The sequence below is a fragment of the Acanthochromis polyacanthus genome, chromosome 21 (assembly GCF_021347895.1).
Source record: "Acanthochromis polyacanthus isolate Apoly-LR-REF ecotype Palm Island chromosome 21, KAUST_Apoly_ChrSc, whole genome shotgun sequence".
Taxonomy (NCBI): domain Eukaryota; kingdom Metazoa; phylum Chordata; class Actinopteri; family Pomacentridae; genus Acanthochromis; species Acanthochromis polyacanthus.
In genome coordinates, this window is record NC_067133.1 from 7,435,641 (window position 1) to 7,462,689 (window position 27,049).

The 27,049-nt window shown below is 40.8% G+C and overlaps 2 protein-coding genes across 2 annotated transcripts; both read right to left on the reverse strand.

Annotated features, from left to right (window-relative positions):
• Nucleotides 1-2,378: 2,378 nt before the first annotated feature.
• Nucleotides 2,379-6,078, reverse strand: LOC110966415 (keratin, type I cytoskeletal 13-like). Its single transcript, XM_022215767.2, has 8 exons — nt 5,513-6,078; nt 5,030-5,112; nt 4,170-4,326; nt 3,655-3,816; nt 3,453-3,578; nt 3,299-3,373; nt 3,082-3,227; nt 2,379-2,686 (listed from the first exon to the last, which is right to left on the reverse strand). The coding sequence occupies exons 1-8, from the start codon at nt 6,014-6,016 to the stop codon at nt 2,593-2,595; spliced, it is 1,347 nt and encodes a 448-aa protein (XP_022071459.1). The 5' UTR covers nt 6,017-6,078; the 3' UTR covers nt 2,379-2,592.
• A 15,451-nt stretch (nt 6,079-21,529) lies between these two features.
• On the reverse strand, nt 21,530-25,964 carry LOC110966427 (keratin, type I cytoskeletal 13-like). The gene is made up of 8 exons (XM_022215783.2): nt 25,480-25,964; nt 24,443-24,525; nt 23,720-23,876; nt 22,875-23,036; nt 22,667-22,792; nt 22,509-22,583; nt 22,275-22,414; nt 21,530-21,748 (listed from the first exon to the last, which is right to left on the reverse strand). Exons 1-8 carry the CDS (start codon nt 25,906-25,908, stop codon nt 21,625-21,627), a joined length of 1,296 nt encoding a protein of 431 aa, XP_022071475.1. The 5' UTR covers nt 25,909-25,964; the 3' UTR covers nt 21,530-21,624.
• Between the last annotated feature and the right edge of the window lie 1,085 nt (nt 25,965-27,049).

The window sequence follows — 27,049 nt, forward strand, 5'->3', positions numbered from 1 at the left end:
AACCAACATTTTAGGTATATGTCCAGGGATTTTTGGTGGAATGTTCCTTTAAGGTGGATGTGTGAGGACCTTGTAGGTGGAATACTTCCTGAAACCAACCCTTTAGGTCAACATTCAAAGATTTAAGCTGGAATATTCCTTTAAACCAACTTAAATTTCATGTTTTGATCATTATCAAGTGAGAAACCTCAATCCAGACTCCTCATAATGACGTTTGAGATTTATGCTACTGTTATTTGTTTAGTCCAGACTAAATGACAGAAATCCACAACCGTAATTTTATTTCAGGATCATTCTGCAGTTCCTGTCCTCAACAAGCAGCAGGTGCTGCTGTGAGCTTCTCCCCCTCCCAAAGCACATGCTGTCAGTCCAGTAACCCCGCAGCAGTCTCAGTGTCTGATTAGAGGACACATCACTCCGCAGCCAGACGGCAGGTGAATCGCGCATGCGCAAAGTCACTACAGCTCCCATCCAGACTTATGGAGCGGAATAGAAACGAAAATGTTTCTTCACTGTCATACTAAAATAAACCACAGCATTTAAACTCTAGTTCAAAAACATATTTTGGGTGTTTTATACTCACTTTTTGGTCTCTTCCACAACGTTATTCCTCTCTCCTACAACGTTGATTACAATTACATGCAAACTGGGAAATATGGAAATTAGGTGATGACGTCATTTTGCGACTTCTAGCGACTTTTAGGACAGCCAACAGCAACTTTCCTTACTGAGGAGTAGGCAACACTGAGCGTCTTGAGACAAGTTGACCTGTGATTGACATTATATAAATAAAATTGAATTAAAATTGTGCGGAATTCAGCCATATATGTTGGAAAACACATTTTCTTTGACCATTATTCTGTTGATTGTTTTCTGCAGGAATTCGTTTTGGTTTATAAAATGTCAAACCCAAATATTTTCATTTTACTGTCATAAAAACCAAAAAGATTTACATTCATGATACAGGAATCAGGCAGTTTTTCACTTTTTATCGTAGTTTAGTCAGAAAGATAGTTGATAATGTGTGAACTGTTGCAGCTTGTGAGCCATAGAAGGTTTTAATCTTTGGGGCCGAGTGTCAAAAAACATTTAGAAACCAACATCAACTAAATACTCGAAGATTTGAACATCATTAAAGGGAAATGCAACTTTTGCATGACAATGTCTAATTAAAGGACTTTTATTTCCAACGTAAATGTGTGATATTCATCCTCTGAAACTTCTCTTCTCATCGTCTTCTACCTGGACTGGTTTGGTCGGGAGCATGAGCAACAAACGTGAAAAACTGCACTTTAACATCAGTGAATGACACTGAAGTTTAATCTCTGCATAAATGAGACTGAGTCTGGATGTGCTGCTCTGTCATTAACTCCTAAGTTTAGGGAAAGTTCAAATAAAAGAGGACAGTTCAGATCAGACTTGAGAATGAGCTTATTTTGAGCAAACATCTCAGACTTTCTGAGCTTCAGCACGTCTAGCAAGATATTTTAACAACAAGCAACTTCAGAGATCCAGAAGTTGGAGAGAGTTAGCTTTAGCTGAGCCACAGAACATGCGGGACGCTAACCTAGCGGATACTGCTCAACTCACTCCCCAGAAAACTCACTCCCCATATGCTTAGGTTACTTACCTATTACTAGCTGAAATCCATGGATGATATCCTTTTACACTGAAAGCTGAAATACCCTAAACCTAACCCTAACAGGGGAGTGAGTTGACCAGGTACCAACCTAGCAAACATTTCAGACTTTTCTTTGTGAATTCTGAGGAATAATTTCCTATTTAATGACAGAGCTACACATCTGACCTCAGTCTCATTAAAACAGACTCTAATTCAGTGTCATCCATCCATATTAAAATGCACAAAATGTTTGCTGCATGAGCTCCAACAAAACCTGTCCAGGTAGAAGCTAATAAAAGTTAGATAAAAGCTAGATAACAGCTAGATAGAAGTTCAGAGCCAAAGTAGCGCCATTTTTAAATGTATTTATTTCCATAAATCAGTAAAAACTAAAATACTGATAATCAGTAAATCAGTCAGCCCACAATTACTATAATTCTACAATGTATGTCTCTTTCCTTTGACTTATTTGTACAATATATGATGTACATGATGCCTTTGAACCCCCTCATATGTTGTAAAGTATTTTTATTACATTTTTCTTTTTATCAAATCCATTTTGTTTCCTGTTTTCTTCTCAGATCGCAGCTGCACAATAATTACACTTCAATGATCTTAATTTATTTTATTTCTGTCTCAACTTTTATGAAGAAGATAAAACAGCTAAACTCTAGTTTTAAACTGAAAATAAGGAGAAAATCTTGTGGTTGTTCACATCTGGCTGATTGATTAAAGAACCACAGAATCACAGACGGACTTTAGTTGACTTTAGTTGACTTTTAATTGTTGAAGCACCAAACAGAACAATGCTGAAGTTTTCCCAACAACCAAGAAAACGTGGAATTTTCTCCTCGAAGATGAGGCAATGAAGACAAGATTCGCTCTCGGTCAGGTGTTTCCCGATGCAGCGTGCAGGAAGGTGATAGGTTAAGATGTGGCTCCGCCCCCGATCAGACAGCCGTGTGATTGGCTCAGATGGTTTCCTCAATGACCTTTTTGACCACAGTTGTGGTGACCTTTGTGGTTGATGAAGAGGACAAACCTCCAGAGGACTGGATGACAGATCTGCAAAGAAAACAAGAAAATTCACTGAAACATTTACGTTCAAAGAGTTAGTTTTTGGCTCCAATTGTTTTCACAAATAAAAAGTTGCCTCTACAGCAGCTCTAATGGAGAACAAAAATTTTATTTTATTAATGTTTTCTGTCATTTTTGAGTTGATCAGTGTCAAAAGTCTCATCGATATGTTTTGGTTTTCATTCATATTTTAGTCTAGTTTGTTCTTCTTTTTTTTTTGCTTTTTTTGTTGTTTTTACATTTTTTCAAATGTTTTGGGGACTTTTTATTAACATATTTTCTAAAAACTGTTTCTAGCCGTATTTTCCTTTCAACTGTAGTTTCACTAAAATGAACAAACATCAGATCTGGCTGCTCGGTTTTCAGGTTGGACTGAATCTTACCCGACTCCCTCTCCATCCAGCAGCCTCCTGTACTCGGCGATCTCCATCTCCAGTTTGGTCTTGATGTCCAGCAGCATCTTGTACTCCTGTCCCTGCCTCTCCAGGTCGGCCCTCAGCTGCACCAGCTGCTCCTCCATCCCCGACACCTGCACAGGAAAACTCAGGTGAGCAGCAGCTCAGAGCAGAAACACACCTGAACCAACAGACAGAAACTCACCTGCATCTGGAAGCCATTCAGCTGCATGGCATAGCGATTCTGAATCTCAGCCAGCTGGCCCTCGAGAGAAGCTTTCTGTGGGGACACGAGCTGGTCAGAGGATGGAAACACGACCGAGCAGATGTATCTGCAGCTGTGGAACACCTGGACTCACCATGCTGAGCTGAGACTGCAGCTCGATTTCCAGACCCTGAAGCGTACTCTTCACTTCCTTCACCTCCGTCGTCGAGGACTTCAGCGTCATCTCTGTGGTGACCACCTCCTTGCTGAGGGCCTCCGACTGCCAGAAGAAGCACATGTCAGTAGACATAAAAGCCTGCAGGTGTTTGTCTATCTGTGTGACTCCGGAGTTGTACCTTCTGCTGGAACCAGCTCTCAGCCTCTTTGTTGTTCTTGGCGGTGATACCCTCGTAGTACTCCCTGATCTCCTCCATGACTCTAGAGAGGTCCTCCTGAGGAGCAGCGTCCACCTCCACGTTCACCTGACCGCTCATCTGGGTCCTCATGGACAGCAGGTCCTGCAGGGGACAGCATTAGCTCAGAGTTAGCATGCTAAAATACCAAAGTTAGTCTTACATATGTGCTAAAACGTAAATGTGATTTGCTAGTAATGCTAACTGAACCCTACTTCACTGTCAACTGCTTTACAGGTTTATTATTTTTAGTCGGTTTGTTAGCATGTTGGGTTAGCTACTACTGTATTTAGAGATTAATGCCAACTTAGCATACCTAATCACTTACATTAGGATAATATTTCTACTGGTATGGCTAGTGTTACATGCTAACAGGACTATGTAACACAGCATTAGTATAATGACACAGTGTAGCTGGACTGGAAGTGGTTGTAGTGTTATCTGTAGTCAACAGTCACCTCCTCATGGTTCTTCTTCATGGACACCAGTTCGTCCTGCAGACTGTCGATCTGCAGAGTCAGGTCGTTCTTGGCCACGCCCAGTTCTCCCAGCAGCATCTTCAGCCCGGCGATGTCGGCCTCCACCGACTGACGCATGCCCAGCTCGTTCTCATACCTGCAGTTTATCACAACGAATTGGTGAAAGGGACAGGAAAACAGAGTATCACAGAACAAAGCAGTAAAAAAAGAATCTGAAAAAGGTGAATTTTTTTTCTGGATTTCTGTACTTTTTGTAAATTATAATGATGACACACTGAAATAGTATTTACAAGATGAGTTGGATACGCTTAAACAGATTAAACAGTAAAGATGCTAAAATAATGAAATTACAGGAAGATAATTAAAACTACACTGCAGCCATTAGGTGTAAAAAAAAAAACTTACTGCAACGGAACAAAAAACAGTGAAAAGGCTTTTCATGAAAGTGAATTTTTAAGAATTATTTTAATGTACTTAACAGCAAAAATGTATTTTTTTTGCACCTGTTTCTTTGTCTTTGGCATAAACTTGACACCAATTTATGAAGGGTGATTAAAAAATGTATATAAGTATTTTTAAAAATTAAAAATTGAGCACAATTTTTATTTTTACAGATTGTTTAAAGTCAGGCTGAGGAGGTGAAACAGCAGCCAGCAGGGGGCGCTAATATGCTGCAGGATTTATTTCTCCAGCTGTGATGTAGGAGCTGATTCTTCAACTTTTTAGTTTGTTTGCATTCCAGAGAGAAGGGAAGAAAGAAAAGCAGAAATAATAAAAAAGAAACACAGTGAAATAACAAAGAATAGAGAGCAGGAATAATAAAAACTGAAGCTACTAACTTCATTCTGAAGTCGTCCTGAGCCAGTCTGGCGTTGTCGATGCTCAGCAGGACGGTTCCCTTGGCGATGATGGCGTCCTGGATCTGAAACAGGTTTAAGCACAACAAATGAGTTAATTCTGAGGTTTCAAATTCATACTGACAAAACACGATGGACGGTTCACAAAAACTGTTTGAAATTGCTTTTTTTTTTTTTTTTTTGTCTTTTCAGATACATGAGCAAATTTTAAAAGCTTCACTTCTTGTCCAATCAGAGCTCTGGTTTCCTTCTAACTCTTATGTATTATCACTGCTATGGAAGACCAGAGGTACCATATTTGCACTCATTTTTGTTTATGTAGCAATAAAATGTAAATATAAAATCAACATTTGCACATTACAAATTTAACTTCTTCTTTCTCGTTCTCTTTGTTGTCGTTAATTACGGTGGCTGAGAGTTGTAATTTTAACTACAAACTGAACAGTGTTTCCCATGATGCCTCACCTTGCCCTGCAGCTCTTTGATGGTGATGAAGAAGGCGCTGTAGTCTCTGGTGGCCGGACCGGATTTGCTCTCTACGAACTGCCGGATCTTCAGCTCTAGGTCAGTGTTGGCCTTCTCCAGCGCCAACACCTTTGCCATGTAGGTGGCCAGGCGGTCGTTCAGGTTCTGCATGGTGAACTTCTCGTTGCCGATCACACTGTCGTCCCCGGCGCCTCCACCGAATCCGCCGCCTCCACCGACACCGGCGCCGCCTCCAAATCCGAAACCGCCACCGAATCCACCACCACCACCGCTGGCAAAGCTGCTGCTGTAGCTGCCACCAGCGCCACCGCCGGCAGCGAAGGTTTTGCTGGCCCGGGAGATCTGGAGGCCGCTGCCTAAACCTGCCACGCTGAACGAGCTTATGCCTTGGCTGCCCATCATGCTGCGGCCCAACGTGCTGCCGCCCATCGTGCTGCCGCCAAAGCCGCTCATTCGGGTGCTGGAAGCATAAACTGCTGTCATGGTGACAGAGGAGGCCGGTCTGTCTTCTCGGTGGAGGAGCAGAGAGGAGAGAAGTGAGGAGAGACGAGCATCCGCTGCTTTTAAAAGGCACTGAAGTTGGCAGGTGAGGGGGCGTGGCCTGGACACACCTGCCAACAGGAATGTAACTGAGTAGTTTTACTCCAGTACCGCTGCATTTGACTGTTCAGACATGTTTCTGCTTTTTATGAGCCTTTATGAAAAAATCTAAACCTTTCCATGCTATTGAGGAACATTTTGTTTTTGGAATGTTTCATGCCTAAAACATCTGTTTTAAAACATTTTCTATTTTTTAAAATAAATTTGTTCTGAAAATATGTAGTTATTTTACAAATATTTTGCCACCTAATAAAGCACTGTACATGGGTGATTTGCATCATTTTGTGTGTATTTGTGATCGTTTTGCACAATACTGTGTATAGTTGCGGCCATTGTGCATCCTTTTTTGTGTCTGTGTGATTGATTTGCATCATTTTGTGTCTGTGATCATTCTGAATCATTTTGTGTGTCTTTGTGGTTGATTTGCATCTTTCTGTTGTTGTTCTACATCATTTTGTGTGTCTGTGGTTGTTTTGCATGTCTTTGTGGTTATTTGCATCCTTTTGTGTGTCTTTGTGGTTGATTGGCATCATTTTGTGTCTTTGTGGTTGATTTTGCATCCTTCTGCGTGTCTTTAGTTGTTTTGCATCCTTTTGTGGGCCTTTGTTGTCGTTCTGCGTCTTTATTGTTGTTTTGCATCATTTTTAAAAACCTGTTTTGCTGCTACATTTCAGGACCTCCTTCCTTTCCTAAAAACTCTTCTTCTGTTTGTTGATCTGGCGTCACATTTCACCGTTAAACGTTAACAAAAGACATGTAGAGATCAGACCCTCCAGCTTGCAGCAGAATACTGAGCGTTGAACTGAGGAAGGTTTGAAGGATTTCGTTGCTCCTGCGGCTCTGTGACATAACTGATAGCTGAAGAGCAGATCGTATTCTCCCTGACGCTGTACTTTCTCTCAGTACAAAGGGCCTCAGTATGAAGCTGGCGTCTGATCGGGCTCTGGCACCGAGCCCTCACCTGTCACTTGCCAGCGTCGTCTTCTGCAGCTCGCTGTGGGAAAACGCCACCGGCTGACAGCACGGCGTCCGTTTGTTGTTTGTCATGGCGACCCGCAGCTCGAGCGTGTCGCTTGTTGTGTGAAGTGCGCGTCGTGATGGGAGTGTGTTGGCGTTGCTAATCCCTGCATCAGTCACACACCTGGGCAGCACAAGCAGCCTCTTTATTAGGAACACCTGTGCAGAGCAATGCAGCCCGAGTGCTCCGATACTGAACTCTGTTCCAAGTTTCTGTCAGAGAAACAACAGAGCTGCTGTGTAAAATCAACAACACGAAGGCATTTTTATGTGTCGTTGTGGTCGTTTTACAATTGTACAACGTCTTTATCTGTGCATCTGAGACCATAAACAACATTTTACCTCTAACGCTACTGTAGGATCTAGTCAGGAAAAAACGACCTGGATAAGAGTCAGAAGTTCATCATGTTGTCATTGTGGTTGATTTGCATCATTTTATGTTTCTTTGTGGTCATTCTGCATCATTTTGTGGTCGTTTTACATAATTTCGTGGGTCTTTGTGCTGGATTTGCATAATTTTGTGTGTCTGGTCATTCTGCGTCATTTTGTGTGGCTTTTTGGTCGTTATGCATTATTTGTGCTCATTTTGCATCATTTTGTGTATCTTTGTGGTTATGGTGCATCATTTTCTGTGTCTTTGTGTTTGACTTGCATCATTTTGTGGTCACTATGCAGCACTTTGTGTGTCTTTTTGGTCATTATGCATTATTTGTGGTCGTTTTGCATTATTTTGTGTGTCTTTGTATTTATTGTGCATCATTCTGTGTCTGTCTGCGGCCATTTTCTGTCTCTTTGTGGTAATTTTGTGTCTTTATGGTGGTTTTGTGTGTCTGTGATTGATTTGCATCATTTTGTGTGGATTTTTGGTAATTATGCATTATTTTGTGGTTGTTTTGCATCATTTTGTGGTCACTATGCAGCACTTTGTGTGTCTTTGTGGTCGTGCATCACTTTGTGTGTCTTTGTGTTTGAATTGCATCATTTTGCGGTCATTGTGCATCAGTCTGTGTCTCTCTGCAGCCATTTTCTGTCTCTTTGTGGTAATTTTGTGTCTTTATGGTGGTTTTGTGTGTCTTTGTGGTCACTTTGTGCATCTGCGGTCTGTGTTTTTCTACTTTGTGCTGCTGTTGGTTTTACTGCAGTCGATGTTCCCATTATTTTGTCCACCCAGAGCTGAAGCTGACATGTGAGACAGGATGAAGTGGAGTCAGGTACTTTCCATCCAGGTGCTGCACCTCTGAAGGGAACCGCTGTTTGCTGCGGCCTCGAACGCAACATTTGGTGGTTAGAAGGTTAGTTTAGTGTTCATGAATGTGGCCTTTACAACTAATCTGCTGATCTGAGCTGAAGGCAGTGAGTGACAGTCTGCTGTCAGGAAGCCGCCTGCAGCTGACAGATCTGAAGCCTGCATGAGCCTGTACATGTGTCCGTGCATGCGTGTAGGTATGTAGGTATTAATAGCTCATACATGAGCTCATATAGCTACAGGTCAGAGCTGCAGTTTCACCTTTAATTTGCCTTAAATTAAAACTTGTCACATTGTTTTGTTACACACCAACACAAAAAAGAGATTCACGTTTTCAGTCTGAATGCAGTTTTGTTCTGTTCCTGTTTTAAGTTGTCAGAACCAAACATTCCTCCTCTGATGATTTCTGTGTAATCTTACAAAGAAACAAAAAAATCCAAGCAATAAAACGCCTCTACAGCTCCACCAAACTCGACGGAGGTGTTACCATGAGCTAGAAATGTATTTCTGTTCAACAGCAAACAAGGTGTGTTCAGTCTGAAAAAGATACACTTATTGATAATGCCAAAACATAAAAACTCATCCAAAAAAGTCTGAAGTGTTGCCAACAACTGGAAGCTGCAGTTCATGTTACTGAAAATGGCACAGATAAATCTACTCATCGTGTTTCAGAAAAGCATTTATTCCTCACATTTTGATGCATTGACACTGTGAGGCTGCATTAGGTTGTGGAGGGGCGCAGACACTGTGTTTGTTGGAGACCAAACACTAAACATCATCACAAACACAACTTCCTCACAATGGCACGGTGGTGGTGGCAGCATCATGATGTTTCTCAGCAGCAGGTCCTGGAAGGCTTGTAAAGGTAGAGGGTGAAATGAATGCAGCAAAGTCTAGAGAAATCCTGGAGGACAACCTGATGCAGTCTGAAGAGAACTGAGACTTGAACAAGATTTGTTTTCCATCAAGACGATGAGTCGAAGCAAACAGCTGAAGCTCCACAGAAATGCATTAAAGACAACACTCTGGCACTCTGGAACCAACAGGAACCACAAGACTTAGGAACCAACAGGAACAAACAGGAACCACAAGACTTAGGAACCAACGGGAACCACAAGACATAGGAACCGACTTAGGAACCAGCAGGAACCACAAGACTCTGGAACTAGCAGGAACCAGGCCACTGTGGAACCAACATTTACCAGGAGACTCTGAAATCGACAGGATCCAGGATGCTCTGGAACCAACTGGAACCACAAGACTTAGGAACCAACAGGAACCAACAGGAACCACAAGACTTAGGAACCAACAGGAACCACAAGACTTAGGAACCAACAGGAACAAACAGGAACCACAAGACTTAGGAACCAACGGGAACCACAAGACTTAGGAACCAACAGGAACCACAAGACATAGGAACCGACTTAGGAACCAGCAGGAACCACAAGACTCTGGAACTAGCAGGAACCAGGCCACTGTGGAACCAACATTTACCAGGAGACTCTGAAATCGACAGGATCCAGGATGCTCTGGAACCAACTGGAACCACAAGACTTAGGAACCAACAGGAACAAACAGGAACCACAAGACTTAGGAACCAACAGGAACCACAAGACTTAGGAACCAACAGGAACAAACAGGAACCACAAGACTTAGGAACCAACGGGAACCACAAGACTTAGGAACCAACAGGAACCACAAGACATAGGAACCGACTTAGGAACCAGCAGGAACCACAAGACTCTGGAACTAGCAGGAACCAGGCCACTGTGGAACCAACATTTACCAGGAGACTCTGAAATCGACAGGATCCAGGATGCTCTGGAACCAACTGGAACCAGCAGGAACCAACTGGAACCAGCAGGAACCAGGAGACTCTGGAACCCGCTCGTCTGGTGCAGCTTTGGGGGTTTTGCCTGCAGCAGAGTGCTGACCTCTTTGCAGATGTATTAAAAGCTGAACCTGACATTTACCGTGTGATTAATCTGCCGCCCCTCCTCTGCCTCAGGCCGGCTGTTAGCTCGCTGCCGTTATATAACCTCCTGTGATAAATCTGAGGAGCTTTGTGATGTGACAGCCTGCCGGTGGCTAATTCTCATCTGAGATCCGTCATGCGAACAACTGAGTTCAGTTTCAGCTGCACAGCAGGAGAAAGTCAGCATAGTTTCACTGTAGTTAAATATAACAAAGAATCATCATGTAAATGTGAACTGAGCAGCTTTCTGAGGTGTGGTGTTCAGTCAGCTGTTGACAGCTGATGATGTTTATTACTTGTTCTTCTGCCATGAGCTCATGCACTGTTACATTCCTCAGTCAGTTCAGTTAAATCCTGCACAGTTGTTCAAAACTTTCTTTCCAAAATCATCCTCAGACACTAAAATCAGTGTCCCTGCTTCCTGAAAACATCCCACAGATGTCTTCACTCTGCAAATCTACTCTCAAACAAACAAACGGTTGGCAGCTATACCGGCCTGCAGCACAAATCACAACACTTTATCAATCTTTTGTTTAGCTGCGAACTGATACATGAAAAAGACGAATTAACGTCTTGGAAAAGCAGCAAATTCAAACATTTGATAACTTGCCGTTGTTAAAAATGCTTTAAAAAATGACAAAGTTTAAGATTAACAGGTTCTCAGAGTTGTTGGGGGTTCTTTGAAGTCAGTAGACTTAATGTTGTAGCTCTAAATAATTGTTTTTCATTAATTTTTTGCATTTAAAACACAGACAAACATTTATTTAATTGAAAACATGTTTGTAAGAGGAGCCGTGTTCCGGCATCGAGGTTTGACATGAGTCATTGGATTAGTTTTATTGGAATGAAGCTCGGAGCCTCAAACCGCCCAACTAACGGTTTTTACATCTTAGCTGGAGGTCGAATACGTGAAGGTCCTTCAGTTGGACATCTATATAGAAACGGCAATAACTTTTAGAAAATAATAGTTACAACATTTTTCTGGACATTCTTTGAAAATGAAGGACTTTAGTTAAAGTGAAGACATTTATTAGGAGAATGAGGACATTTCTGGAAAATAAAGACATTTCTTTAAACTTAAGAACATTTTTGTGGAATGAAAACTTTTGTAACGTGAGGACATTTTTTAACAATTTTTTTTTTGTAAATTAAGGACATTTTTTAGGAGAATGAGGATATTTTTGTAAAAATGAGTGTCGAAAAGTGACGATTTTTTTTAGAAAGTAAAGAATTGTTTTTTTTAATGAATGTGTGAGTAAATAATAACCTGATAATATCAATATCACCTGATCTGCAGGAGGTACTTTTACTTTACTTTTAGATTTACTGTAGAATTTTGTGTGACTGTAGTACTTTGTGTGACTGTAGTACTGTTTCTTGAGGAATTTTTCTGTCACTCGGAACTGTTATTGAGTGTTTTTATCTCCAGCAGGCTCAGACTTGAGGAGCCGACAGACGACTTCCAGAAGAATCCTGATCATTGACTGAGTGGAACCAGTTTACTGAGGGGCAGCGCCACCCGCTGGAACCACCAGGTGCTGCAGCTTGAACAGTTCATGGAGAGAATGCAGGTTTCCTCCATCGTTTGGACTTCTAATTTTAAAAATGTTCTGTGAAGGTTCTGCCAAACTCTACTGATGTGTGCAGTAGTCGTTGTTGTTCATGTGTTATGTTCTCTGTGTGTCTGGAACTGAACTTGTACAGCCTCTGGATGGTTTGTGGAGATCAGATTGATCACAGCTGGCTGAAGACTGAGCTCCAGATCACACCTGGCAGTCATCAGGAGTGATTAGCTCATTAGCGCTCTGGACCTCCTCCCAGCCCCGGTCCTCCACACCTCCTAACCATCAGATTGGTCCGTCATCACAACTCCTCCTCCCACTAGACCCCAACCAGCACCACACTTGTGATTAGTGATGGTGAAATCGAAGGCTGAATCCCAAACCGCCCCCGACACACTACCCCTCCGTTTGCGCGTTCCCGCGGAGGGTCCTCCATATTAAGGGCCGTCCCAAACCACGTAGTGCGGAGGGAGAGTGGACTGTTCAGCCCTTAAATAGCGAGTCTGCATCGATGCTCACTCCGGACAACTTTTTCAGGAAGTGCAACGTCGAAATGGAGGAGGAAACAAACATATCGATGCAAGTTCCACATGCGTCCTTTATTTCTCCCACGCCTTTTTCACACTGACAGAACATCACAAAGAGTGGTGTAAAAAGATAAATCAAAAGAAACAAATCTTCTTCTCTGCTGACGTTTGATTTAATTGTGCACCCCCTGACACCTTAAAATTTGAACACAACTGACAGAATTCATTTATTCGTTTGTTGGATTTGAAATGCCAGATAATAGGATTGGAAAAAATGTGAGTGAAAAAAAGTGGGATGCTTTCGTCTTCTGGAAGCAGCAGCGATCCTTGTTAGTTGCAACCTGTGCCACAGCGCTACAGCCATGACAGTAGGCGTCTTTGTGTTACCATGGCGATGACGTCTTCCGTTTTCCGGTGAGGCGACAGGGCGTCCCATTCCTGACGATCGTATTTATACCCTCCCCCTTCAATAATAGGTGCCCTCCACAGCTGCGAGTGTGACTTCTTTTGGAGTGACACTCGGTAGTGTAGGGGGAGTGTGTAGGGGGCGGTTTGGGATTCAGCCTTCTTTTGGAGTGACACTCGGTAGTGGCGGGGGAGTGTGTAGGGGGCAGTTTGGGATTCAGCCGAAGCTTCATGGAGCAATGAACCACTTTGACACATCTGCTTCAAGAATGACACATTGCTTCGAAGCATTTGACACAACCAGAAGAGTGACATCTGCTGGTCCTGTGTCAAAACTGCATCTAAGTGAAAAAAAAAAACTGAAAAAGCCTCAGGACTGCTTGTCTCACACTGCTTTTTACTTGCAATATTTTTAAAAAAAAAACGTTATATATGTATGTTTGTGTGCATATATGTGTAGTGTGTTTTTATGAATGCATGTGTGTTGTGTATGTGTGAATCTATGCGTATGTATCTGTGTGTTATTTAATGTATTTAATGCAACTATCTAAACTAAATTCTAACTAAATGTATACTCTCCTTAACTTCTCTCAAAATGACAAATGGCAAATGAGCTAGCGTGATCTCCTCCTCTCAAAAACCCACAATTTGAGTGAATCAGACCCCTTTTAAGACCTGGACAGATTGAAATGTTCAACCCCTTCAAAGTTCGCGCGAAGCACCGCGACACGCGATGTGACGTAACGAGACCTCGCTCTCGATAGTCATGTGATTGTGGGCGTGCTGAAGCAGGGATCGAAACACCCTCTCGGAAAACTTCCGCTTCAAAAGCTCGGCACTGTGTCGAGCAAACTGGCTCAAGCGTAACATCACTACTTGTGATGAATCTGCAGCCAAACTCTCAGCCAGAGTGGCTGGGATTTGATGAGACCTGTTTTCTTCTGTTGCCTCTTTGTGTTTTGTTTGTGGTCTGTCATGTTCTGTCGCCACTGAGGAGTGACTACGTACATTTAGAGCTTCTGTTAGCGGCTGCTAATTCTGACAGGAACTACCAGTCTGGGTAAAGACTGTAGCTCCTGTTAGCAGTGCGCTAACTTCGGTGAGGAGCTACTTGTAACTTGAGTCTTCAACTGTTGTGTTGTCGGAAATGTGTGTTTAGAGGTACCAATTTTGTTTAGTTAGTTCTGAGCACTATTCACTCATTTGTACTAGTTCCTGTTGTTTGTGGTCAGTGTCGCTGCTGTGTTTAAAGCTCGTGTCCGGAGTTTCCATTTGTTTTCAATTTATGTGTCATTGTTTAACAAAGCTTAAATGTGTTAATCTAGTTCGATACTATAATATAATGTTAATATGACGCGATATGAAAATTTATTCCTGAGCTCCGCCTTCCTCTCATAGACCCCCATGTTATTCCAAAAAGCGCCGGTCGCTGCCGACCAATCAAGTTCGAGCTTCCGCTTTGTCATGCTGTCAATCAACGGTTACGCGCACAGCAAACAAGCCCATGCAGAGGTGGGCGAGCTACGCACTACGCAACCGCGCGTACATTTGTTTTGCTTGTGGAGGAGAGAGCATCAGGGATCAGCAACTTCCAGAAAAGTTACCAATCCCACGGCTTGTCAGGCCAAGAGACTGCAGGACGTTTTTTGACTCGGGGTGCTCACATCGCTCCCAGACCACGGCCTCCATAGCCCGCCTGACGGCTTCGTTTAGATGCCCGACCTCTGGAGGAAGATGTTGGGGCGTCTGGGACATACTCTTTGTCAGAGGAATCATGCAATTCTGAACTCTAGATAGAAATAAATAAACAATCTAACACATATACACGCGTAAATGCACTAAGTTTGATAAACAACGTCATCGAGAGGGATACACGAGTGTAATCACATATTGAAACTTTACTCGTTCGTCCTAGCAGATTCATGTTATTTTGGTATTAGGACAAGTTAGACTCAATACAGAATTCTAACGTAATTCCTTTATTATTTACTAAATGTACTAAATGTAGAAGAGTGGAAAACAGCAAAACAGGCAAGATGCTGCAGCACTCCGGGCACTCCTGTCAGGTACTGCGCGCGTGCACAAATAAAGGGGCGAAATCAGAGGGAGGGAGGGACCAACAAACTCCGGACACGAGCTTTAAGTTTGGCTAATATCTATAAAGAGTTTTTAGTTGTTTTATCTGTGTTTAGCTAGTTTGGTTTAATTTGGTTCTTTGTTTTAGCAGAATCCACAGCCCTCTTTGTTTGTTTGATCACTTTTCTGTTCAATTTGCCTCTGAACCAACTACATCTGGTTATTTTGTTACACCCAGCTGACCGTCGCGGTTTGATCGTAGCATGTATTGTAATTCTTTGATGTCCAGTCTGGGTCAGGAGATTTTTCATTAGATTTGGGTCATTTTTTTGCCCATGTTGCACATCAAGGGTAAATTTTACATAAAGCTTTTCTAAAAAGCAGGACACGTTCTCCAATGTTGGGTCAGAACGTTGTTAGACTGAAATTAAAACATTGTTGGACCGTGAGAACCTTTAATAAAAGACAACATTTTTTGTAAAATAAGAACATTTAATAAACTAACAGGTATTTGGTGAAATGAGGGCAATTTGTATGTTTAAGACGTTGTTGTAATTTTCACACATTTGTTAGAAACTGAGGACATTTAATATATTGAGATTATTTTTGGAAAGCATTTTGACATTTTTAAACAAATAAAATGAAGATGTTTGTGCAACATTGAGGGAACGTTCTTTAATACGTTGTCTCAACACCCAAACATCCTCAGAGTGTTGCAGCAATGTGCGCCATCATTATAAATATTGAAATTAAATCACTTTCCTTTCATAATTGTGTTTAAAATATGAGTATATCATGAATATAAATCACATCTTGAAATTGTGTCATTAAATTGCTATGAAAAATTATTCTGAAATCTGTAAATGTGGATTTAAATTGTTCAGCATAAACAGTTGCAATAAAAAGCTGAATTTGAATCATTTGAATTTAAATCTGAATTGCTCAGCTGAAAAAGTTCGTTCAAGCTAAATTTAAATCACAGAGATTGAAAGCTAATTATTAGACCGTAACTGAAATCCATCTTTCTGCCTATTTTTATTTTCATGTTCAGTTTTCGGTTCAAATCCAGTGATTGTTGTTGAAATTCAGCATTAAACTATTCACATTCAGAAGTTCAAATTCAAGTATAAATTATTCAAACTGACTTTCTAGTGGCTCATAGACGTTTCCAACACAGACGCCTTCAGCTGGGACTGAAGAGATGAGCTTTATGTTGAACCTGCAGGTCAGACTGTGAGGTTTTACCGCCACCATGTGGAGGATAAAGGACATGACTCCAGTAGAAACAGCACAGGTTGTTAGTTTGTTGTGATTGCAAGGAAAAATGAAATAAGGATTCAAAATGTTTTGATTGTGGAAATGTCTAGAGTGACGCAAAATTCAGATTTATTTGGTCTGAGTGAAGCTCGTTCACAGAAACTTTTAGTTTCACTTTGTAGAGTAAAACTTTGTTCCGAAATCAACGCAATAAATCTGATTTCAACTTAAATTACAGACAATAATAATAATAATAATAATAATAATAGTAATCAGCTGCTTGCTGTATTGTATGCACCATATCGGCACTTTTGATACCTCTTCCTGTGTCATTTTACGATAGCTTACATGTATTTTTTTTCTACATAGGATTGAGGGCCAAGAACAAGGAGGAAGGGGACCTATATTCACACCAGAGCAAGAGACAGAAATCATAAACATGGTTCTGGCCAATAATGCCATTAGGCTCAGGGAACTTCAAGCCAAAATTATTAGTGACAACACCATTTTCAATAATGTCCATCAGGTCTCTCTGACAACAATAGCACGTATCCTGAAAAAACATCAAGTTCTCATGGAACAACTGTATCGAGTTAGCCTAGCCGGGCTAGACCCAGCTCTTAAGACACAAGGGTCTAGGAATGCTCGACAGGGAGGGAGGCGGGCTAAAAGGTTGTCTTTCAAATCCCTCTGCAGCAGTTGGGTAGGTATACAACCAATCAGTGCAACGAATAGGCTGACGTAGTTCCTAGAGCGCCGGATTGTGGCTAAGTCCCATTAGCTTCCCAACCAGCGGAGCCAACTGGTATATTAAGGATTTGCCATATCCCGTCGGCATAAGTCCAAATACGTCTTTCTTCTCAATGAAACACTTCAGTGCCGTCCTTTGTTTATCTTTCAAGTTGAATTTTAGCTTCAAATCTTTAAGGGATGTGGCCAAAGCCGAGTCCAAAGATAACTGTTTATTGTGCGCCGGTTGTTTCTGTCAGAATCGTCGCGCCTCTGTCGTCACTTAGTTACGCCCGCCTTCTGACTCTACACTTCATGGTGATTGGTCCGGCCAGTTTTAGGAGCATCCAACCTCGAGCCTTATGGAGGGTAACTAGACCCACCCTGGCAGAGAATTAAATTCGTTGCCGTGGGTTGTCTAGCGCGGCTAGGCTAGTATCGAGTACCTTTTGAGAGGAATTCAGAGAGGATCAAACAGCTGCGGCATGAGTATGTGGAGGTATGTATTGTTCACTTTAACATTGTGATGTTACATACTGCACACGTAATAATTTTTACATGTAAATTTACTGCATACTAGACCTATGCTGAACTACACAATCTTGTCTTTCACTGTATTTCAGAGAGTTTTACAGATGGATGCTGAGGAAATCCCACGTGAATTTATTTACATCGATGACGCAGGGTTCAACCTCAGTAAAGTCAGAAGGAGAGGCAAAAACATCATTGGCCACAGGGCTATAATTAATGTCCCAGGGCAACGTGAGGGTAACATCACCCTTTGTGCAGCCATTTCCCTGAATGGGGTCCTCCACCGTCATGCCAATATGGGCCCTTACAACACAGATCAAATGATCAGATTTTTGGACAGATTGCACAACCTCCTCCCAATAAATAACCAAATGCACCAGATCCACTACATTGTCATACAATGTGTCATTCCACCACTCTGCTCTGGTCCAGAACTGGTTTCAGCACCATCCACTGTTTACAGTCCAATACCTTCCACCATACTCTCCATTTCTAAACCCCATCGAAGAATTTTTCTCACCATGGCGGTGGAAAGTTTATGATCTCCGGCCCCAGACTCAGATGCCCCTCATTCAGGCCATGGAAGAGGCTTGTGACCAAATTGAAGCTGCAGCTGTGCAAGGATGGATCCGTCATTTAAGACGGTTCTTCCCACGTTGTCTTGCCAACGAAGACATTGCCTGTGATGTAGATGAAATTCTCTGGCCAGATCCAGCTAGGCGAAGAGATGTTTAGTATTTAATTTATTTTACTCAGATTTCTTTTTGTTTTCTTCATTTTCTTTACATATTTTTAACCTGTACTGGTAGTACAGTATTTTTATTTGTCTATTTTGTGGGTTTACAGTGTTGGGATATGTTTTCTTGTGATTGTCTATGTTGACTGAATGTGGTTATATGAAGAAAATTAAATCATATTTTCAAAAGTCTGCAGCATTGATCTTGTGATGTGTTTGAATTTACTATGTTGTATATTTGCACTTTCTCTGTGTACTTCACTTACAGTAATCTATTCACTGAGAGGTCCAGAGGTAGAATTGCCAGAGGTAGAATTGAGATTGAAATACCAGAGGTAGAACTGCCAAAAGTGTTTTAAGTTAAACACAGCAGTGTGTAACTGGTTCAAGCAGAACTAAGCCTTATGAAATGTGTGTGTTTCATATGGTAACATAGTATGGTTTTTATAAATGTGTATATAGTTTTTACAATAGTGTTTCATTTTGCACAGGATCTGAAGTGTTTTCCATATTGTGTGTGGTTGTGCTAATTGTGTGTAGTGTTTTGAAATTCCGAGCCCTGTTTTCAAAAATCGTGTTTAAGCAATTGTAAAAATCTGTAAAGCTCAGGCGTCACCGGATGAACACAACAACTCAAAATTGATCACACTTGTGGCTAATGATGTGAGGGTACATAAAAGCCAAAGCACTGGTTTGTGAGGCACTACAATGGATAGAAATCTAAGAAGAGGAGCATGGATACGCCATGCCAGGTTTTTTTCCCCCCTTTTGCCTGGCCAGAGAAAATGTGTCCTGTGATGTAGATGAAGTCCTGTAGCCTGACCCAGTATGGAGAAATGATGCTGTGGCAGAGTAATGCACTTCTTTTCTTGTACTTCATTTGTATATTTTGTGCTTTATTTTTACGTACAAGTACTACATGTAACTGCACAGGATTTCTGTTTTTTTGCAAATTATTTTTTCTACGTACAAGTGTTACACATGCCCAGTTATTTTGTTTTGCAACATGCATTTAGCCTAAGTAAACATTTATTTCTACCGCTTCATGTCCTGAGTATTGTGTTTTCCTTTTTTCTATGTAGTGTTTAGTGACTACTCAGTAGAGTATTTAATTTCGATTGACTTGAGGCATGATTTGACAGCATAGTTCAGTTTTGAGTGCAGATTGAACTGTTTTGGGGTGAAACTTTGGTTTTGCAAGAAGAGTCAGAGGTTTTGTGAATGTAGCTTGAAAATTGGGTTTTGTGTTCTCAGTTTAGGGAAAAGGAGAGCAGCTTTCCAGGAATGTGTCTAAGCAATCGAGAAAAACTGTAAATAATGCCAGCAGATGTTACAGCAATACTGTAGCAGTAGTTAAAGCTAACATTAGTGGTTGACTGATTATGTTCATTTTGTCTCCATCCATCCATCCATCCATCCATCCATCCATCCATATCTCAATGACCACCTTGATCCACCATTACTGTTTGTTGGCCTCCAATGTTGTAATTCTGGTTTTGAATGCTCTTCCTCTTTCTCCTATGTATGTTTTTTTCCCGCATAATTTGCATGGTTGTTCATAAACGACATCGCATTTGCTGTCCGGTTCTATATTTAGGATATTTTAAGGTTAAAAACATCCTAAATGATCCTTACTAATTTGCTGGCTAAAAAGAAATGTAAATCTAATATTAGCAGTTGTTTAAGCTAAAATCAATAGCTGTTTAAGCGAATTAGCAGTATGTTGAACTTTTTATCAATGACTATTTGCTGTTATTTAATCACTTTTAGCTTTTGACTTTTATGATTTTAGTATTGTTTCAATAGCATTTAGTTTTCAACATGACTTAAATGTACTGTTATAACTATTACTCAAAGCGAGCTACCTGAAACAATATCTTTCACCATTTTTATGTTTACATAGTCAAGTCCAATAATTTTTGCAAATTTTTCGCCTTTAATCAAATTTGTCAACACTTTATGACCAAATTTCAGTTGTTTAGAAATGGCAATAAGCTAAACTTTGTCATTAGAGATTTCCCCCAAAAATCTTTAGCTAAATTTAAACATTATATCCATTACTTTTGGCTTTTTCACCTGTAACTCTGAGCCTTTTACCATCATATAAGTTATGTCATATTCATTGCTTTTAGCAAACTATTTGAGCCATTCATCAATATTTATCATCCATCACATTCTATATTCTTGTTTTATTGTCAGATCAGATTCTCTGCTGAACATAGAACATAGAGTAAACATAGAAGTGGAGAAGGAAGCTCATTTTAGCAGTCATTTAAGGTAATATCAGCCACTTAATCTAATATAGTTAACGTAGTCGAATAGCATCAGCTGTTGAAGCTAATATCAACAGTTTTAGCCAAATCAGTAGTTGGTAAAGCTAGTTTTAGCAACTGCTTCATCCAATATCTGTCATTAAAGCTAAAATCACATTTTAGACTGATATAGGTAGATGAAGCTAACAGCAACATTGCTGATGTTAATACAGTTTAAGCTAATACAGGTTGTTTAAGCAATGGTTTAAGCAGAAAACAAAAGCTGTTTAAGCTAATTTTAGCAACTTCTTATGGTAATATTCAACAGTATTTCAGCAGCTGTTTAAGGTAAATTCAACAGTGGTTATGAATATCAACTTTTCAAGCTAATCTAATAACAACAGGCTGTTGAAGCTAATATCAACAGTTTCAACTAATACCGGTAGCTTAAGTTAATATCAATGGTTTCAGCAGAAAATGATGTTTAAGCTAATTTTAGCAATTGCTGTTGTTGCTAAATGAACAGTACTCTAGCAGCTGTTTAAGCTAAATTCAGCAGTGATTAAAAATAATTTTATGCTACTATGGGCACTTTAATCTAATGGCAACAACCATTCAAGCTAATGTCAACAAGTTGAAATCAATGGTTTGTAGAGAAAACAATAGTTTAAGCTAATTTTTAAATTTTTTCCTAATTTTAATTTTAATTGCTACTGCTAATTACAGCTGTTAAAGCTAAAATCAGCAGTATTTCAGCAGCTGTTTAGACAAAAATCAACAGTGGTAATAGTAACACTTTAAGCTAATATTGGTGGTTTAATTAAATAACAATACCTCTTTGAGCTAACATCTGCAATTTAAACAAAAATCAGTAGTTGTTTAAACTAGTTGTAGTGATTTTAAGCTACAATCAACAGTTTTTTAAGCAAATGTTATCAATCTTAAACTAATATCAGCCCTTTAAACTTGAATCAACAGTAGGTCAACACTTATTTAAGGTAACAATGGTTTAAGCTAATTTCAGCAGTTTAAGCAATTATCAAACAGCATACAAGCAGGTAAACTGATGACAGACACAGTAAATTTTTATTTGGACTCTCTTTTTATTGTCGGGTCAGATTCTCAGACATGAGAAACCAGAGAAAAGATTCTGATTGACTGTTAACGTCCACTGACGCTTAGTTCGTGATGGAGGAAGCTGAAGTGGAGGAGGAAGTGGAAACCACCTTCCCATCAACCACCTGCTGCACCACTGTCACCACACGCCTGGTTGAAGTGCTTGACGAAGTAGTGCTGGTGACACTGTGAACCAATCAAAAGACAGAACAGCTTAGTTTCCGAGACACCTCTTGGCTTCGGTTTTAGCCATTACACCTGCGCTGAAGTCTCACCTGCTGATTTTTAGCAATTGTTTACACTAACATCAGCAGCTGTTTCAGCTAATATCAGCAGCTGTTTAAGCTAATATCAGCTGCTGTCTAAACTAGTATCAACAATTGTTTAGCCTAACATCAACAGCTGTTAAAGCTAACATTAGCTGCTGTTTTAGCTAATTTCAGCAGCTGTTTAAGCTAACATCAGCAGTTGATTAGGCTAATATCAGCTGCTGTTTAAGCTAACTAGTATCAACAATTGTTTAGGCTAATATCAACAGCCGTCTAAGCTAACATTAGCTGCTGTTTTAGCTAATGGCCGGGGCTGTTTAGGCTAATATCCACAACTGTTTAATTTAAGGTAATATCAACTGTTTCAGCTGTTTTAGCTCGAGGAGAGTGCAGTGCAGGTGATTCCATTGGACCAGTCAGAAAACAGAACAGCTGAGCCTCACCTCTCTCCGTCCAGCAGTCTCCTGTACTCTGCGATCTCCATCTCCAGCCTGGTCTTGATGTCCAGCAGCATCTTGTACTCCTGTCCCTGCCTCTCTAGGTCGGCCCTCAGCTGCACCAGTTGCTCCTCTAAGCTCGTCACCTGGAGGCCAAGCACAGAACCATTCACAGGTGAAATCAGGTGAAACGTCTCCACTGGTTTGTTTCCTGAAACAAACAGGAAGTCAGTGTCTCACCTGCATCTGGTATGAGGACAGCTGCATGGAGTAGCGGCTCTGTGTCTCAGCCAGAGTCCCCTCCAGCGACGCTTTCTGCACAAGAAAGAATAGAATCAGTTTTCGAACACTGTTCATACCTGAAGATAACAGGTGTTTAACGGTCATGTGACACTCACCAAACCCAGCATGGACTGTAGCTCGATCTCCAGGGACTGCAGTGTACGTTTGACCTCTGTGACTTCTGAGCGGGACGTCTGCAGGACGGTGGTCTGAGTCAACACCTCTTTGTTCAGAGCTTCCTTCTGCAGGAAAATCACACCTGTTCAGTCCACATGTAAACACTCGGATGAGCTGTGAGCCAGTGGTAAGATGCCGCAGTTGTACCTTTGCCTGGAACCAGTCCTGCAGTTCCTTCTGGTTCTTGGCGGCGACGGACTCGTATTGTTCTCTAATCTCGGACATGACCCGAGTGAGGTCCTGCTGAGGAGCAGCGTCTACCTCCACATGGACCTGACCGCTCATCTGGGAGCGCATGGCCAGCAGGTCCTACAATCAACAACCAGTGTCAGACCAATATGCATATGGGTAGCTAACCGTTGCTCAAGTCTAAGGTGAAATCTAATGATTATTTTCATCAATTTTCCAGAGTTTACTCAGACTTATTGTTTTGTCTAAAACTCAAAAGATTCAGTTTACTGGTAGAAAAGACAGCTGTTATTTAAGCTATTGTCAACATTTCTGCTAATAAGTTATGTAAGATAAGATCAACAATTGTTTAAGCTAATATCAGCTGTTGTTTAAGTTAATATAAATCATTGTCTAAACTAATATCAAATGTTTTGGCTAATAACATGTATTTAAGCTAACAGTTGTTTAAGTTAGCATCAACAGCTGTTTAAGCTAATGTTAATAGTTGTTTAAACCAACATAAACAGTTATCTAAGCTAATAACTGTTTAAGTTAGCACCTGTTTATGCTAACTATATTACTATTACTAAACTATATTACCTTAATTATTGATGAATTATCATTACTTTATTTATTGTTAATTAAATACTAACTAATCACCTAAATAGATTCAGTTCTGCTCAAATCGGAGACAAAGTTAATTGTGCAGACGTTAGTTGATATTTTTTAGTAGCCGAATGGTTGTTGGGGGGGTCACCTGCAGATATAATCCATAAATCAGTCATCAAACATCTGCACTGATAGTTTTTGGGCGCACTCACTTCCTCGTGGTTCTTCTTGAGGAAGATCAGCTCCTCCTTCAGGCCTTCGATCTGCATCTCCAGGTCAGTTCTGGCCAGAGTCAGTTCGTCCAGAACCATCCTGAGCCCGGCAATGTCGGCCTCTACTGACTGACGCATGGCCAGTTCATTCTCATACCTGCAGGGAGCAACGGAAGCAGGACAGATGTGGACTCATGTTTAATAAGGTTTTTGAAGCGTTTAATCAGGTTCATGCAGGATTTAATAAGATTAATGTAGGATGTAATCAGGTTAATGTAAGTTTTAATCAGGTTTATGTAGGATTTAATCTGGTTTATGTAGGGTTTAATCAGGTTTATGTAAGGTTTAATCGGGTTAATGTAGGGTTTAATGAGATTAATATAGGATTTGATCAGATTTATTTAAGGTTTAATTGGTTCATGTAGGGTTTAATCAGGTTCATGTAGGGTTTAATTAGGTTAATGTAGGGTTTAATCGGGTTAATGTAGGGTTTAATCAGGTGTATGTAAGGTTTAATTGAGTTAATGTAAGGTTTAATCAGGTTTATGTGGTGTTTACTTAACGTACGAGTTTACTCAAAATTTGACTCCTCCTCCTGCTACCATAACCCCACCCTTGCAACTGTTGCTCCTTCCTTTGCCACTATAAGCCCACCCATGTTTCCGTGGCCCCGCCTCCTGGGACTATGATCCCACCTCCTCCTGTCTGTGTTTCTGGACTCACTTCATTCTAAAGTCATCAGCAGCCAGGCGGGCGTTATCAATGCTCAGATGAACGGATCCATTCAGCCTGATAGCAGCCTGAATCTGGAGAAACAGGAAGATGGTCAACTCAGAGTGCTGATACTCAAAAGTACTGCATGTTACTCATACTGTTGCTGCGATACATTTCTATGAGTCAGAAGAACTCTATTAATCCTTTTTATTTGAACTCAGTGCAGAAGTTTTATTTGTACTGATTAGTGTATTTTTCAAAAATGCAGAAATCCATTAAAAATTTCCCCAAAAAAGATTCAAGTTTTTTAAAAAAAACATTTTCAGTTCATCAATTATCAGTTTAAATAACAGTTTTCCTGAAATTTTTATTAGACATTATCTGTAATTTATCAAAAAAAGTGAAAATGTGCAAATTTAAAACAAATTGTTCAAAAAAATGTTAAAATTAGCTAAAATTATGTTTTTTTTTTACAGTGTAGTGCAAGTCTTGCCACATTGAATCGATGCATCGTTTTTGCATTGCACATTTTATTTTCTGTTTGTAAAATTCTTAAAGATGATCATCTTACTGCTTGTCAGGAAACTGATCAGTCAGTTACTGAATTCAAAGAGCTTCAGGGAAAGGTAGCTGCACTTCTGGGTTTTACAAAATTGAGAAACATCTTTGGTCAAATTTTTAGACAGTTTGAATAGTCTTACAGTGGATTTGGGCAAGTTTTGAGAATTTTTGGACAAATTTTGAGTCTATGTATAATCTTTCAATAATTTTAAAGATGCTTTTGCCCTTTCTAATGTTTTTTTTTTGAGTCATTCTGGACAAATTTGGAGACATTTTGGACAAATTTCGAGTCCGTTTGGACAAATTTTTGGACGATGTGTGAAATGTTTGCATTAATTTGGGTTTGCTTTTGCGGATGCACCTGCGCTTTACTGAATCTCTTTGGATAAATTAACAGATTAATCAGTTTCTTGAGTGCTGAAACCTACAGAATCTGCTGAAACTGACAGAAGTGGTGATTGGACGCAGAGTGAGGAGGTGTTTACCTTCGCGGTGAGGTCTCCGATGGTGACGAAGAAGGCGGAGTAGTCACAGGTGGTGGGTCCGACTTTGCTCTCCACGTACTGCCGGATCTTCAGCTCCAGCTCGGCGTTGGCCTTCTCCAGCGAGCGCACCTTGGCCAGGTAGGTGGACAGACGGTCATTCAGGTTCTGCATGGTGAACTTCTCGTTGCCGATCACACTGCTGTCGTTGCCGGACATGGTGTAGTTCATGGACGAGTAGCCGCCACCGACACCACCACCACCCACGCCGAAGCCTCCACCCATGGAGGAAGAGGAGATGCGAACACCACTTCCAGCACCGGCGTACATGCTGGCGGCCTTCATTGTGGACAGTCGGGAGCTGCCGCTGCTGCTACCGATCATGGAGCCACTGGAGCTCATGGTGGTCCTCGTGGAGCGTGAAGTCATCATGGTTATTGTGGTGGATGCTGCTGCTGTGGAGTTGACACAGAGGAGAGTGAGGAACTCAGAAACTGGCCTCCTTTTAAAGCCAGAGAGCCGCCCATCATTCAGCGACGCCTTGCCAGGTATGCAGGCGTGGCAGGGAGGATCAGAGAAGTATGTAACCTTCTCACTCTGTCAGTGATGGAGTGTTTGTTTCAGTGCCAGAGCATAAGGCCTCCCAATGACCTTTACACAATGAGCAGGTTATATATGCTGCAAAACCTGTGACGCCTGAAGACATTTGCTGCAGGGAAAGTTTTCAAATGAAGCATTGCAAACTTCAGATAACTCCTGTGGAATGAGCTTGGGTGTGTAAATGCCACCGACCGCAGGGACAGTTAATGTTTGCTTATCAAATTCCACATCCTGTCAAATTAAAAGACGTTTAGTCTGCTGCTTCTGTCACGCAAACAGGGAAGATTCAGGTTATCAAATGAAAACAGCATTTGTCCAGGATGGCTGAAAGGTGTTTCTAATGACAAAAGCATGTTCAAAATGAATCTGCTATTTTTCAAATTGAATCAGAATTATTCTAAAAACATTCAACATTGTCAAATGACAAAAATATGTCTACACTGCATCAAAAGCTGTTCAGATTCACTCAAAAGTTGTCCAAAATGATTTAACATTTGTCCACTCCAAAACTTTGACACAAGTATGTTCAAAAATCAAATCCTCTAAAATTCTGCAAAGAAGCAATTCAGAATTCCTTCAAAACCATTCAAAATTGTGACAAAGGTTGTTGAGAAGTGACAAAAGCATCGTCCAAAATGGTTTGAAGACTTTTCAGATTGAATTAAAATTTGTCCAGAATGAGAAAATGACAAACACTTTCAAAAGTGACTAAAATTTTTCCAAGTGACTCAAATTTTCTATGTTTTATGACGGAATGTGAGGAAATTCCCACAGTTGTGCAATATATTTTCTTGCATTCGCTTTTGCATGGCTGCATTTGAAAACATTAAAAGGTGTTTCAAAAAGAGCAGCAGCAAAACACAGAGCTGCAGACGAGGAATTTGCAGCAGAAAGTTTTCACTGCTGAGACAGAAGCAGGTTTGAGTCGAGTCGGTCACTACTGTTCTTTGTGTTTTTTTAATCTTGCACATTT